Below are 15,888 nucleotides of genomic sequence, written 5' to 3'. Positions count from 1 at the left end.
TTATGAAGACAGGCAGATAAAGCACAGTGCACTGGAAATAGTCCCCAAGCAACAGTAGCAGGTGTGGCCATTAATGCCAAAACCATTGGGGCCAAGATAATCCTATCTCTAACCCAGTATGGGCTAAGAATACAGCCAACAGCCAGCCGTTGCCATTGACTGAGCTCACTCTGTGTTCATCTCTGCCTGGGGATAAATTGTCCCTCTCCCTGCTTGCTCCAGGGAAATTGGGGACAATAAGGAGCATTTCTGGATCATGCACCCTATACTATCTGAAAAATGGGGTTAAAAATAGAGCCTTCTTTCTCCAGTGGCTCTGAGGACCAGTGGCATCATACTGATGAAACCCTCAGCCGAAGGAGGAACTGAGCAGATGGGAACTGCTGTCATCCTATTCGCCTCTGTTGAGTTTCTTACAATGGCTCTCACTTGCCTCCTGGCCCTGGGCCGAGCAACTTGGCCTGGCAGCGAGGCCCAGCGTGCTGCCTCTCTCTTCCACTATTAGTTATCTGACATCATCTCCCACGATGGCCCATCTGCTGCTGCCTGCCCAGACCTTTTGTTCTTTACATTCCCCACTGTGCAGATCCTTCCATTTTTTTTTTCCTTCACTTCTACTCTGATTGGAGCACCTGTACCACCTCCTTCCTGGAGGACCACAGCAGTGTCCTCAATGGCCACCCGGTTTGCAGTCTTATCCAGGAAAGCCCATCCTCCCCACAACAGCCAGAGGGAGAACGTACCACTTTCCTTAGAAATCATCGATGATTTCCCCTACAGACCGAAAATAAATCTAAGCTTTGCATCCTGTCCCATGAGCATCACCTCCTCTCCCTCTCAGTACAGCTGTCCAGCCATGCTGGACATCTTTCTGTTCCTCAGCAGCAGATTTGTTCCCGTTTTTGCCTCAGGGCCTTTGCACTTGCTCTCGCCCCCACCCCAGTGCTCTTTCTCCTACATCTGCATGTGGCTGTCGGTTGCTTTGGTATCCTTTAGGTCTAAGCTTAAATGGCTCACATAGTAAGGCCTCTGTTTTTTGAATGAATCAAGGTCTGGTTTTGTTCTGCCTGAGGTGCAGGAGGGGAGCCTTTCATTGCATCTCCCTGCCTTTCCCGAGGCCCTGGAGTCATCTGAGGGAAGATAAGGCTGTGCCTGACTTCTTCTGTCCTCTTTCAATTATGCTCTAACAATGCTAATTACCTCCCCTTGCTCCACATTATTTTTCTCAGTGTGTCTCAATCTCTCCCAGTCACTGAAGGAAATAGGCCACCAAGTCCTCTTGCAACAACAGTCCCTGCTATGAGCCCAACCGCAGGAGTTCATTGTCCTCAGGGTTTTGAAAATAGGGGTTTTGTGGATCATAGCGGCTGGCAGTGGGGTGAGGCTGGAACTAGAAGTGGCAGTGTAAGGAAGCTATGGGAGAAGGCTAGGGCCTCGATTTCCTCACCTATAAAATGGGGATATTAGCAGTAAGCACCTCACAGATCTAAAAAGAGGATGAAGAGAGAAAATGCAAGTAGAACCTTTAGAACTGTACTTGGTAATTAATATTCAAACGAATGGCTGCCTCCCGTCTCCTCAGCTTCCATTGTCATTACTATTCTAATCTGTGAGCTGAGCTCCTGGACTTTCTGAGGGAGACATTCTATGCCCTCAGAAAGTTTGGAAAGGGATGAAAACAATTCTACCTTGGCCTGTTGTCTTGCCTCGCCTTGGCTCTATTGTTTTCCTTTTATAGATCAATGGGGCCCCTTCACTTACTCGGTAGCTGCAGGGATCAGAGATTGTATGCATATTGGTTCACTAGGACTGTAGCTGGCTTTTTTTTTTATCTTCTGTGAGCACCAGCCTTAATATCATTTGGAGGGACGGTGAGGAAGTGTGCTGGTCAGGACATTATAAGGGATGTCTTTGCTCCTTGTAGCCGTAGAACTTTGGGCAAAGCACGACCCTTCTCTGAGCCTCAAGTATTTTCCTTGAGTTATTTCTAAGGGTATTTTCTACTCAGAAATTCTAGGGTTCAGAAATCAAGAGACAACTGCCTATTGCAGAATGGACTTAGGGTTTGTGCACGGAAGTCGCTTTCCTCCAGTGGGGACTGTCTGTCTTCTAGGGCCACGTAGGTAATTGTACCTGCTTGATGGCCCCACTCTGACAGGATAGCAGACCTATTGTGTGCAAGTGGGTGGAAGGATGAGCAAGCAGGGTGAGAAAGAGAAATTTTGTTTAAGTAGGTGGCGCTTAACCTTTGAGAATTTAATGAAAGTCATGAACCCAGGAAAATACTCACATGTGGAATATTTTACATATCACTTAAAAGGGTTGAGAAATGTCTACAAACCTCCTCTAGGAATCCTTCTCTGACCCCCACCTTGTATTCCCGGCACCCTTGTGTCCTCCTCCTCTTCCTGTACTCCTCAGAGTAGTTGCCATTAACTGTCCTTCCCTGTTTCCCTCATGGAAGAGCAGGGGCCAAGTTGACTGTTCCCTGAGTGCCTGTGCCTGGCACTCAGTGGGTGTCAGCAAATATTTGCTGAACAGAACTGGAGACTAGCTCCCAGCATTGAGGCAGGGGTGGCCTGGCCTTATTTTATAGAGCAGTGCCTGTTCAGCTTTGAGTGGGCTCAGCACCAGGCTGCCTCAAATGCAAACACATTTGCTTCCCCTAGTTGTTGGTTGATGACTAGTAGTGAAGACATGAGAGTCACCTGTAAGTGATTTTATTGTCTGAGAGGGGCTGGGCCGGGCTGGAGGGGAAGGAAGCAGTGTCACAGGGCCTCTTTTCTTCTCATCCTGTGGCCTGGTCCAGCTGGAGCAGAGTGAAGCAAAATGTGAGGATGCCTTGAAGACCCAGAAGGCGCTGACTGCGGACCTGGAGAGCATGCACAGCGAGCTGGAGAACGTGACCCGGAACAAGAGCCTGGTACCTGTACCCTCCCTTTCTGAAGCTGGCCTAGTGCAGCTCTCTGAGCTAGTGTGGGCCTACTGTGTGCTCGTCACTATAAGAGGGACAAGGGCACTTATAATGGACCTACTGGGTACCACACTGAAGGTACAGATATCCATTGTAGATCTATTGGATGCTCAACACTCTGAAAGTGCAGCATCCTACTACGAGCTGAGCATTATAAAGATGTAAGGGCATATAGGAGAGTCAAATGTGTGTTTGCCTCTGCAAAGATAGGCAAGGAACCTGTTGTGGACCTAATGTGTGCTCAGTACTATGGGAGCATCTGATATTAGCCTAGTGTTTGCTCAGCACCCTAAGTGGGAACAAAACTTTTGTTGTGCACCCAGAACATGCTCACACTGTAAGTAGTTCTCAGGCATCTGTTGTAGTCCTACTATACACTCCTCACCATAGGAGGGGACTTGGTCATTATTGCTGGGCTACTATATGTTCATTCTTATAAACAGAGACAAGGGCAACCCTCATGAGTCCACTTAGCTTATTGCTATGAGGCAGTGGTCCCTAACCTTTTTGGCACCAGGGACCAGTTCATGGCTTGGCAGTTGGGGAACCCCGCTATAAAGACCCAGCCATCTATTATGGACATTCTATGTGCTCACCACTGAACAGGGACAAATGAATATATATTATGGATCTACTATGTTGGTGAAAATTGGGTGTAGGTTTCTAAGTCCCCTCCCTGAGTATACAGGGTTGGCTTAAATTTATTCTTTATATGTAAAATCCTAAAGTTGAAGTGTAACTAGAAACTTATAGGCAAGAGCTTATCTCAAGATCCTGACTGGCCTGTTTTGTCCGAAATTTTATTTGCATTAGATTAAGAGAAAATTGCCCACAAACATAGACACATACACATACACATACAATATGCAGAGATGAATATGCATACTCATGTACAAAATCACCAAACAAACATACAAAATAAATGCCCTCATAGGCAAAATATGCATTTAAGTCTATCCATCTATTCAATACGGGTTTATTGAGCACCCGCTATTTGTAGGCCTAGTGCTGGGAATATGCCTGTGAACAGAACAAAGTCCCTTCTCGGGGAAATTACAGGAGTTTGCACTCACATATATGTACCATGCCCATTTAAAATGTGTGTATGTAGATTCCCAGGTGGGCTTATGCAGATCTATACCCATTCACATACACACATGCTGCGTTCACACAGTCACACACATGCCCAGTGCCCACACGCAGAGCTGTCATACCCACAGCATGCACTGGCACACCCATAGCCACCCTTACAGGTAGATGGTCACTCACCTGATACCCCCACAGGCAAGCCCCCCATTGCTCTCCATCAGCTCCCTGCCGTTCCCTTCCCACCCGCCCTTCAACTATTGTCTTTTCTCCCACCAGGTGGATGAACAGCTGTACCGGCTGCAGTTTGAGAGAACAGACCTCCTAAAGCGCATTGACGAGGACCAGGATGACCTGAATGACCTCATGCAGAAGCACAAAGACCTCATTGCACAGGTAACAGCCTTAAATGGAGAAAAGCTTAGTGGTCTTGAGCCAGGTAGGTGGGGAATATTGAGAAGGTAATGTGGTTGGGCTACTCCCTAGTCTTAGGACGTTGGAAGGATAAATGCCACAAAGATATATAGGAATTGTGAAAGTTCACGTGAAGAGAATGTCACCTTCAGATGGCGTGCGCATCTCTGGAGGACATCTCCATCAAGCAAGATTTTGATTTATTCACATATCTATTCACTCATCCACCCACCCACATATCTATCCATCTACCCATCGAAATATTCATCCATCCACCATCCATCTGCTCATCAATGTACCCATTCACCTGTCTACTCTTTTATCTACCTGCCCACCTGTCCATCCATCCATCCATCCATCCATCCATCCATCCATCCATCCATCCATCCATCCATCCATCCTACCTATCAACCTCTTCATTCATTCATTCATTCATTCATTCATTCATCATTCAGGATTTACTGAGCACCCACCATGTGTTAGACACTGTGTAGAATGACAAGGATAGTGTTTTGGGTAAAATGACATCCCTTTCCTGTCTTTGTGTAGCTCACAGTTTAGTGGACTGGACAGACCTTATCACATAATCACCCAGATTGGAGAGGAGACTTACAAACTGAGCCAAGAGTCTGGAAAGAAAATGAATATGGTTCTTCAAATCCTGACCTAGGTTGGAGGTCAGGAAAGACTTACCTGAGGAGGTGGCTAGAGATGCGCACGCCATCTGAAGGTGACATTCTCTTCACATGAACTTTCACTTGGATAGAGATTTGAACAAGGAGCAAGAGTTAGATTAGAGTGGAATAGTGAGGGAACAGCACACACAAAGGTACATTTCAGAGGCAGAAGGGAAGCTAGTGAAGGGAGTGTGGCACAAGATGAGGTTGGCGAGGCCAGCACAGGAGGGCTAGATCAGGGTCTTGAAGGCTGTAATGAGTTTGGATTTCACTTTATGTGTGATAGGAATCATTGGCAAACTTTTTAGGGGAAAAAGAAGGAGAGCAATAGCCAGAATGCAGCCCCAGACTGTAAGCTCTACAGTGAAAAAATTCTCCTTTATTGTCCAAGACTATATCCCAGAGCCTAGAAGAGTGCCTGGCTTGGAGTAGGCATGCAGTAGATAGCTGTTGAATAAACAAAAGCTGCAGTCCAGGGGAGAGAGAATGGCAGATTGGACCAGGGAGGTGAAGTGGAGATGGGGGGAAGCAGATGAACTTAGAAGACAATTAGGAAGCACAATGGCAGGACAGGGAAAAGCAGAAGCTTTGGAGTGGAGCTGAGGGATGCGATGAGGACCTCTGGTGGATTTCTGATCCTTATAACTGATCTGATCTGCATAACTGATCTGATTTGCATAACCGTGTAACAGCTCCCTCCCAGAGCAAAGAGCATCTTCTCCACATTGTACCCCCAGAGGAGGTCCAAGGTAGAATGCCTGCCAGGCATTGAATGCATTCTACAGAGATTTGATCTGAGGGAATTTCTGCTAAACAAGCAATAATAACAAAAAAGATCAATTATTTCATCAACGTGATAACAATCATCACAAAAATAGCCTATGGTATCTTCTGTATTTGTGAATCACACTTATTTTTTCAACATGGCAGTTTATTTATTTATTCAATTACAAAAGCAGCATATTCATATGCCCACTGTAAATAATTTAAATAATAAATACATGTGGAAAACAGAAATTGAGGGACCCTCCTGCTCTCTGGAATTTCTCTCATTGGAGATAATCAGACTTAACGGTTTGGATCTACTTTTTTTAAGGACCTTTACTCTCCATTGCCTCATTTAATCTCTGAACAAACCCCAGGTAGAGGGGCTAAATGATGACAGTCAGCCCATTTTACAGATGGAATACTGACGTGCAGAGAGCTTCTGGGGCTTGCCAAGGCCAGCATCCAGGTCTGGAATCCTAGTTACCTGAAAATCAGAATAGTTCTCTTCCCTCAGAATCTAGTGCTGTGGCCAGCCCATTTTTGTATGGACTCTCAAGAATATATAATACAATGCTGGACAGTTGACCAAATCTCTGGGCTTACATAATGGGAGTGACTCAGCAAACATTGAGATGAAGGAGGTTGGGGAGGATGTGAGAGATACCCTTTTGGTACTGGCATAGAGTCTCTGAGAAATTTAGACATCCGTGGGTGGTGAAAGAAGGGATTGCCAAGGACAGTTTCCCAGCAAGGGCTGTGGTCTCAAGGTGACATTTTTTGTTTTGCTAGTCTGCTGCTGACATTGGGCTGATCCAGGAACTGCAGCTGCAGCTGGAGGAAGCCAAGAAGGAGAAACACAAGCTTCAGGAGCAAGTATGTGCTCAGAGCTGCCATATTGTAAGGGAAGAAGGGAAGGATTTTCTCGGGGACCTCAAGCTTTGGATCCTGGAAGCTGTCATTCATTCTCTTTTTTCCTCTCTCCTTCCCTCTTTCTCTCAACTTCAGTCTTGCACCAAATGAATTGAGAGCAATCCAAGCCCCCCCGCCCCCTGTCACATACACACCAACTCTTAACTGAGCCTGTTCAGCATCCAAAGAAGACACTCATCAGCCATTTAGGGCAGGATTTTCTCCCTCAGAAAAATAGCTCTAAGGAAATGGGATGGTCTGTGAAAGACAGGATCATCGTCCTATGCAAAATCTTCCTTCGAAGTCATGGTTCCTCCAAACATCCCTGAATTTCCCTTTTAGCTAGCGGGTTGCTATTATCCATGAAATTCTCACAGCTCTTCTAGAACTGTCCCATGTGCCTGCTTAGAGTGACTGTCAGAGTGACTGAGTTTCAAATGTCCATGGGCACTGAGTAACAAGCACAACGAAAGCACAGCAGCAGGGGCCGCTTGCTGGGTGTTAATGATGTACCAGGCACTAATCTCCTTTGGTCCTCACACAAAAAAAATGAAGCGATGAGGCTCAAGGAAGGGAACTAACTTGCCCAGGCCCATCCAGCTCAAGAATAGGGGAGCTAGGTTTTGAACTCTGATATAGGTGCTTGGTACCCAAACCCACTTTGATTGTGTCCTTCGATGCTGAAACCTGCTGCTCACACATGGGCTTTGCTCCCTTAGCAGAGCAGGGAAAGAAAGTAAGAGAAGCACTGATTGAAAGTCTTGTTTTGGAGGCAGAAGGCCCAGGAAATGTCACCCCCTAGCACCCGAGACTCAGGGGCTGGGTCTGGTGTGAGGGTCCTCAGAGTGGAACTGGCAGATTTTGCTTATGCATTCAACATACAGTACCTGAGCCAAGAAGGAGGTGGTGTGAACAAGCCCAGGACTGGGTCCTGTGTGTGTCTCCATTCCAAGACTCAGTGGCCAATGGACCTTTTGGGTTTGCCCCCAGCTACAGGTGGCTCAGATGCGCATCGAGTACTTGGAGCAGTCCACCGTGGATCGAGCCATTGTCAGCAGGCAGGAGGCGATCATCTGTGACTTGGAGAACAAAAGGGAGTTCCAGAAAGTGCAGATAAAAAGATTTGAGGTACTTAATGATGAGTATATGTTGCCCTTTGTGAGGCCTTTTGTGTAAGTTCTATCCACCCTTCCACCATCCATCTATCCACTCCTATGCTTTTATCTGAATGTGTATTAGTCATCCATCTCCCATATAAGTTTCTTCTCTCCCTCTTTCCCTCCTTCCTTCCTTTCTTCATTCATACTGTCCCACAAACTACCTAGCCATTTAACCCATCTACCTCTATCTATCTCTATCCAAATCCATATACCATCATCGGTCCATCCATCATCCCCCCTTCCATTTGTTTTCCTTTTTCTCTTCCTCTATTCTTTTTTACTTCAGACCTCAATCCCCAGTCTGCCCAGTATCTTTTTATCCATTGATCTAATTCTGTCTTTTACTCGCTCTTCCACTTATATGCCCAACACTCGTTTTGAGCAGAAATTTATTTTGAACCTAGTATGTGCTAGACTGTGTTAAGGACATGGAAGACAGATATAAAACATTCTGTTTTCTAGAAGCAGAGCTTTGTTGGAGAAGTGGGTAAGATATATACATAAATACCCATAATATGGAGAGAGGGCTATGAGGTTTGTAGGACAGAGGTCCCTTCAGGCTGAGGAATCAGGGAGGCTTCCAGGAGGTGGTGGCTTTGATGTTGGACTTTGAAGGACAGGTACGTGGGGTGGGGTTCCATGATTGGAGTCACATTTAGCCCTGTAGGCCAATGACACGAGACATTTTTAGAGGACATAACCATTGTCAAAATCTATCCACATCAGCTACTCCACTTGACATTTACCACAGCCCCATGGGGCATGTAGAATAGAATGAGATGACCCCAGAAAGTTCAGGTGACTTAGTCAAGATTAAGCCAGGTAGCATCAGTGACAGGAGTAGATTGACACTTGACTTTCACTTCATCTTGGTCCCAGGCTCTAATTTCTCTGCAGCCAGCTGTCTTACCCACAGGATGACAGTGCATCTGGACAATGAGAGGCTGCACTCCTCATTCTGAAAGATTTCCTCCCAATTTCCTCCTGGGCATTTGGTCTCTAAGAAAGCTGTTATGGATGAAGAGCAAAGAAAAATTCTTTGCCTTGACCTTCAGTGGTTCTCAGAATTGCTCAAGGTATCCCTCAAGGCATAATCATCTCAGCAGATCACTTTGAAACTTTGATCTACTATATTTTAGATAATTAATACATAATGTTAGGCTATATCATGTCTCTCTCTCTTTTTTTTTTACTTGATTCTAGTATAGTCAACTGATAGCAGAGAAAAAAGTCAACTATGGTAGAATAACTTTAAATGGCAGATTCTACCTCCAGTTCACTTCTCCCCCCCCCCCGCCCCCCACCATCATTATTTGAATTTAGTAGAATCCAAGTCCTTGAGATGGGGTGCCTCAGGGACAGTTTGAGAAGTACTCTTCTTCCTTGTAACCTTCCTGCTGCCCTTCAAAATTGTTGCTAAACTCCATTTGAAAGGTGAAGAGGGACTAAATAGTAAAGCTTTTCTTTTAGGCCATTATTTAGTCTGATCTGAAAAGGGGCTCAGAGTATTTAGCAAAGACCTGAAATATTCATGTGGGCTCTGTTTTATGTCAACACTCAGGTATTTGCCCATCAGAATCATTTGGTTCCAGGCTTGTTGGCCAACTAATGAACTTTGGAGAACAGCCCCTGGGTTTTTCTGTAGCACTGGCGATGCCCACAGCTATTTTCTCTATTGTTTCATTGTGTTTTCATGGATTTTTCTTCCCAGAAAAGGAAACATGCTATAAAATATTAGAGCTGAGGCTCATGGGAGTTTATCTGCTCAAATCTCCTTGTTTTACAAATCGGGAAACCAAAACCCATGGAGGGCTTGCTCCCCTGTGTAGTGTTCTCTCCCCTGACCAATCCACCTCCCAGACTTTGAGATGGATGAAGGCTGCTATAAATATTAATAATTCCCAATCCTTATACAAAGGTGCTATGCGCCAGGCACTGAGCTAAGTCTTCCGCATAACTTACCATGTGCGGTCCTGACCTCATCCTTGGAATGTAGGTACTATAATCTTCCCTGTCTCTCTAAGAGGTTAAATAACCTGCCCAAGGTCACACGGCCAGGAACATGTTGAGCTAGAATTTGAACCTAGAACATATTCAGAGACAGGGTTCTTATCAGTATGATACACTGCCTCTCAGAATAGCATTTATCATTTCCTAAGATTTTAAAGTATATTTTTCATTTTTGTATCAGAAATCAGGACAATTATCCTGATTATAAAAACACACAGAGACTCAGCAAAGGGTTTGTCTTCCTGGAGCCCCCTGTTTCATGCCTGTTTTGTGTCTCTGGCCTCTGATTCCAAGGTGTGCGTATACTCTCTGACCCCCTCCAGGTCCTGGTGATTCGGCTTCGGGACAGCCTGATCAAGATGGGCGAGGAGCTTTCACAGGCGGCCATGGCCGAGGCTCAGCAGCGGGAGAGCAGCCAATATTACCAGCGGCGCCTGGAAGAGCTGAAGGCAGACATGGAAGAGCTGGTGCAGCGGGAGGCAGAGGCCAGCAGGAGGTGCATGGAGCTGGTGAGTGCTGTCCCCTACGCTGGTGCTCCTGTGATTGAGGGTTTGAGACTGGGGAGACCCCTCCTTCCTTCTAAATGGGAGACTCATGGATGACTTTCTTGGGGTAAGCTGGAAGCAGGGAGAAACCTCAAAGGGCTAGGCAGAGGAACAATGCTGCCATTGGCTGTAAACTCTGGGGGTGGGCCCAAAGTAGACCAATGGCATTTCATTCACTCCTGCTGGAGGGTCGGTCTCTAAGCCCCTTGACGTCTCAGACTCCAATTCCCGCTTCACACATTCCATTCAAAAAGCAGGGCAGCATCTTGTGAAGAGGAGGGAATCAACGTTCATTAAATGTCTACCTTGTATCGAATCTTAACATCCATAATATTATATAATCGTCATAACAACCCTGCGAAGTCAGAATTATTATCCCATTTTACAGATGAGAAAACTGAGGCTTCAAAGAGGTGAGATAACTTGTTTAAGGTCACATCTAATAAATGTCAGAGCTATTTCTGGATAATTAATAGCTACAACAATGATAAAAGATAAAAAGATGTTAAAGCCACTATGTATTAAGCACTTGCTATATGTTAGGTTCTGGGTTAAATATTTTTCATTTAAATCCTGTAGATATTGTGAGGTCGGTACTATTCTTGTCTCCGCTTTACAGTTGGGGAAACTGAGGCATAGGGTCATCAACATGCCAAATTGAGGCTCAAAATGGTATATTCACTTGCCCAAGGCTACACGCTAGTAAGAATTTGAACTCAGGTCTGTCCAACTCTGCAATCTCTTCTTTCATTCACTAAGCTATACTTTGCTCCGTAGGGTAGTCCAAGGGACATTTTAAAATTTGTTTCCTGCCCAATTTTCAAAAAATACAGTTTTCAAAAACTGTATTTTTTGAAAACAGTTTCCTTCAAGGATCATAGAGCATCTGGAGAGCCTGCCCCTCTTTTTCCACATGAGGCCAGATAGCTCTAAAACTCCAGGTTTTTTCTTCTGTGACCCAGGAGGCATCTGGCACTCCTTTTGTTTCTCACCATAGAGCCTTCACTGAGACAACCCACAACATGCTGAGGCTTGGCTCAGAGGTCTCTATGTCACAGTCATTAGCTCCTACCCGCCCTGTCTACTCTGGTTTTGTGACAGCTCTCACCAACTCATCCTCCTGCAGTAGGTATATTTCTCTGGCCGCTGCCTCCCATGGCCAATGTCATTCCCATCAGCTTTGCCCTTGACAAGCCAGCATCTTGGCTGTTGTGTGTGGGAGAGGAGAGGCTCCACAAAGAGACCCAGGCTCTCAGACAAAGTCCAAGCCCCATGACTGGCAGCTCCCATGGCCTCGGGAGAGAGAGAGGCACTTTCCTCCAGTAGACAGGATAACTTCCTCATTAACCAGCCCTGCTTCTCATGCAGCTGAGCTTCTCTCCTGCCAGCTCTGGCTGGGAGTGAGAGAACATCCCCAGTCTTTCTCCTCTGATGTCTTTTTTAACTGGCCAGACACCCAGGCATTCTGGCCAGATCAAAGAGTGTTTCTTTTCCCTTCTCTCCTTTGCTATCTTTCTCTCTCTCCCCTTCTCTTCTCTCCTCTCTTTCCTTCTCTACTAACTTTCCTCTTCCTATCCCCATTCTTGGGGACATGTCAATATCTTTCAAGACCCTAAATGCTGAAAAGATTATAGCGTAACCCTGTATATGAATTAAAATAGAAACAACACAAAATGATAAAACACAAAGCTCGCTTGTATGCTGAAATTAGACCTGGATCCTTCTTTGTTTTCTGATTGCAAGATTCTGGATAAGTTTACCAAGTCCGAACTTTTTATTTTGCTGTGTTTGTGGTTGGAAGGTATATATATATATGTCTTCTAGGGCTGCCTTAACTAATTATAAAAAATCTAGGTGGCTTTAAGCAATAGAAATTCATTCCCTCACAGTTCTGAAGGCCAGAATCCAAATTCAAGATATTGTCAGGGCTGTGCTCCCTCTGAAGGCTCAAGTGTGGAATCCTTCTTTGTTATTCCAAATTCTGGTGTTCTTTGGCTTATAGTGGCTGCATTACTCCAATCTCTGCTTCCATCTCCACATAGTCATCATCTCTGTGTACACCTCTCAAATATCTCTGCTTTTTTCTTATAAGGACATCTGTAATTAGATTCAGGGCCCACCTAAGTCCAGGTGGATTTCATCTTGAACTCTTTATCTTAATTATATCAATAAAGACCATTTTTCCAAATAAAGTCAATTGACAGGTTCTAGTGGACATAAATTTTGGTGGGGGTCACCCTTCCACCTGCTATAAGAGAGGAAGGCATGTTCCTGCTCTGCTGGTATTCTATGGTGATCCTGCACAGCCTGCTGTTTCCTCAGTGATTCTATGGATGAGCATGGCCCAAAGAGACAATGTCAGGCTGGCAGACCTTTCCTAAGAGTGGATGTCTTAAACTCACCAACCTATTTGCCCTCAAGTATGCCCTTGCCATTGGGCCCTGGAATATTTCCACTGGGAGAAGAAAGGATGTCATATTTTCTTATACCCCTCATTTATTCATTCAGCATATCTACATTCAACACCTACTATGGCATAGCACAGGAATGGGTGTTGGTGGGGAGGGGCGAGGAATCATAAGGTCCTGCTTTGTAGAAGCTGGCAAGGTAAACAAAGCCAAGCTCGGTGGGAGAGTTCATTGAGCACTGTCATTTTAAGATGAACCCTGTGGCCGAGGCCCCTCCATTGACATGGCTTCCTGGAACTTCCCCCAGGCTTCTCAGGAGATATCATCTCACCAATCCAGGGCTGTGTCTGTGTCACCAATGTGCCTTCCTCCATCCCCCCACCCCCCATAAGACAGGCTCCATGCCATACAGTCTCTATAAACTTCACCAAAAGCCTGCAAGGCAGTCAGGGTTCTGGTTCTTTCATTCATGCAAAATATATTCCTAGCTTTTACTGTGGCCAAGCCCTGTACCAAATTTGGGGATCCAGCAGGGAACTAGACACAGTCCTGCCTTTAAGGAGCTCACACCGAACGGAAGATAAGGCTAAGGTCATCGCTTGTGTATTTTATACTTTTCTCTTTAAGTGGTACTCAGAGCTTTCACAGGCAAAACAAGGTGTCTGTGCTCTGCCATTTGGGGGACCATGCCCCCTGTCACCACCACAAATCATTTCTTTAGGTAAAGCATTTCCCTCTTCACCTTCCATTTATGAAATTCAATCTCTGTGAGGGACAGAATGAATTTCCTAACTCCCCAATGCAAGCATTCATTCATTCATTTCCTGGACAAATATTTATTGAGTCGCTCTAAGCTCAGGCCCTTTGCAGATGCTGTCTTCTTTCATGCTTACGTCAATCCCAGCAGGTGGAGAATGTGGAGGTGCAGACCTGCAGAGTGCCTTACCCAGGGCTGCAGGATCTGCAGTGGCAGAGCTGGGATTGGCAGCCCTGTGTGTCCAACTCTAAAGTTATCCTTGTGACACGACACCGCCCTTTTAGCCCAACGCTGCTGAAAAATGGCTCTGCTGTGGAGACCAAAAAAAAAAAAAAAAAAAAAGAATCCTGCACTCTGGGCCCTGGTGAGAAGCAAGAGGGATGTTGATGGATCTCCCCTTCGTGTTCCTTTCCGCCTGTCCCCAGCCTATACCATTTGTCACTGTTGGTGTTGGTTTAAAGGGCTGTGAGTTGTTTCATGTGAATGATTTACACCCCCAGCTGACGCACCGCACGTCCAGATCAGGATCAATTACCCCGCCGATGAAACTTCTCTTCTCGGAAAAAAGAAAAATGAGGTTTTGCCATTAATTTTAGTAAATGTACTATTCCTGGTGACTCCAGGAGCCATTATGGAGAAAAGAATATTCTGGTTCTAAATCATTCAAGTCTCTTTGTCATTGGGGCGATGAGACAGCTCATCCGTGGATTTATATCCTGTTGTTTTTGAATAGTTACAGAGCCCAGTGGAAGCCACCTTGGCCCCATGGTATCCAAAGGAGGTCAAGGACAGCTGAAGAGGCCAAGGTGACAGGAAGCCCTGCCCTCTACCTGCCTTTGGTGGATGCACCTATTTCAGAGGCTGCACCTATTCGGTTTACTCTTCATTGCCCTTGGCCTGACTCTCTAGTCTCTATTTTCCCTGAGCCAGGTGTCCTTTTCATAAGTTTCCCAGGTCTTGAAAAATTTAGATGATGTTTCTGCTCACTCTTAGAGTGACCAAGTTAGAAATCACAGTGGCTTATCTCTCTCTGACTCACACAATTAATAGTAAGTCCTGCTGATTCTACCCTATTTAGGTATTTTTTTTAAAACCCATCCATTTCTGTCCCATCACTGCTTCTTGTGTCTTTGTTTCAACCATGTTTCCTCCTGGTCTATGCCTCTTCTAACTTGTATCACCAGTTCTCCACTCTTGCCCCTCCCTGCTGAAGACCTTTCCAGAAGGGACACATCTTACCGTGTTACATTTCTGCTAAGAAATCTTCCATGGCTCTCTATTGCCTTTACAGCAAAGTCTCAGTTCCTTCCCAGAGCCTCTGTAGCTTTTTCTGCCTTTACTGTCTGCCTCTTATCACCTTGCATGTTCTACTCACACATGAGAGCAATTGTTCAAGGCCAAACACAATGTTATATCTTGACCCATTTACCTTTGTTCTCATGTATCCTCTGCCTGCCTACTCGACCTTCAAATTTCAGATCAGATCTCACCTCTGCAAAGCTCTCACTGTTATCCCTATTCCTTACTAAGTTCGGTACCTCCTTTTGTTCCCACATCCCCTTGTGTTCACTCAATCTGTGCGTGTGTCGCCTAGTTATTTTAATTGCTTATGTTCTTGTCTCCATAGACAGGGAGTCCCTGAGAGAGAGACAGATTGTGTTTTATATGACTCTGGGTCTCCAGCCTCCAATTCAAGGTCATGCATAAAGTAGATTCTCGGTAATTGTTTGCCGAATAGCATTTTGAAGTCTCGCCTCGTAAGAGAAGAGGTCAAACAATGTGTCTTGAAAATTGGAACTTTCAGAGCGACACACTTTAGTTTACATCCTGGCCCCGTGCATGACATTGTGAGAGATGCAGACGTGAAGGGACCAGGGATCACGCCCTTGGAAAGCTCGAGATTCAGAGGAGGAGACACACACATGTACCTAAATAATTCCGATAGGATAGGGTGTGTGAGCAAAGGAGGAAGTGGTTTGTGAAAACCAGGAGACCTGGAAAAGATTGCAAGGAGGATGCATCATTTGAGTTTCTTATATGGTGAAGCAATACTGACCGGCAGCTTTGGGGGAGCAGTCAGATGGTCCTGTTCATTGTGACTTCCCTATACATGCATTCAGCAAATGTCTAGTGAATTCCTGTTGTGTGTCAGGCAATGTCCAAGTTTCCAGAAAGTCAGA

General features: G+C 45.4%; 1 protein-coding gene across 1 annotated transcript in view; it reads left to right on the top strand.

The window, feature by feature from the left end:
• MYO18B (myosin XVIIIB) overlaps positions 1-15,888 on the top strand; it is a 270,882-nt gene that overhangs the window by 183,882 nt on the left and 71,112 nt on the right. The window contains exons 33-38 of the mRNA XM_011374654.2: positions 842-985; positions 2,735-2,923; positions 4,340-4,456; positions 6,709-6,792; positions 7,819-7,956; positions 10,322-10,507. Coding sequence (XP_011372956.1) covers positions 842-985; positions 2,735-2,923; positions 4,340-4,456; positions 6,709-6,792; positions 7,819-7,956; positions 10,322-10,507 — 858 coding nt within the window. The remainder of the gene's footprint in view (positions 1-841; positions 986-2,734; positions 2,924-4,339; positions 4,457-6,708; positions 6,793-7,818; positions 7,957-10,321; positions 10,508-15,888) is intronic.

This window comes from Pteropus vampyrus, unplaced genomic scaffold (assembly GCF_000151845.1).
Source record: "Pteropus vampyrus isolate Shadow unplaced genomic scaffold, Pvam_2.0 Scaffold251, whole genome shotgun sequence".
Taxonomy (NCBI): Eukaryota; Metazoa; Chordata; class Mammalia; order Chiroptera; family Pteropodidae; genus Pteropus; species Pteropus vampyrus.
Note: the sequence above shows the minus strand (reverse complement) of the source record. Positions and strands in the feature narration are given on the sequence as shown.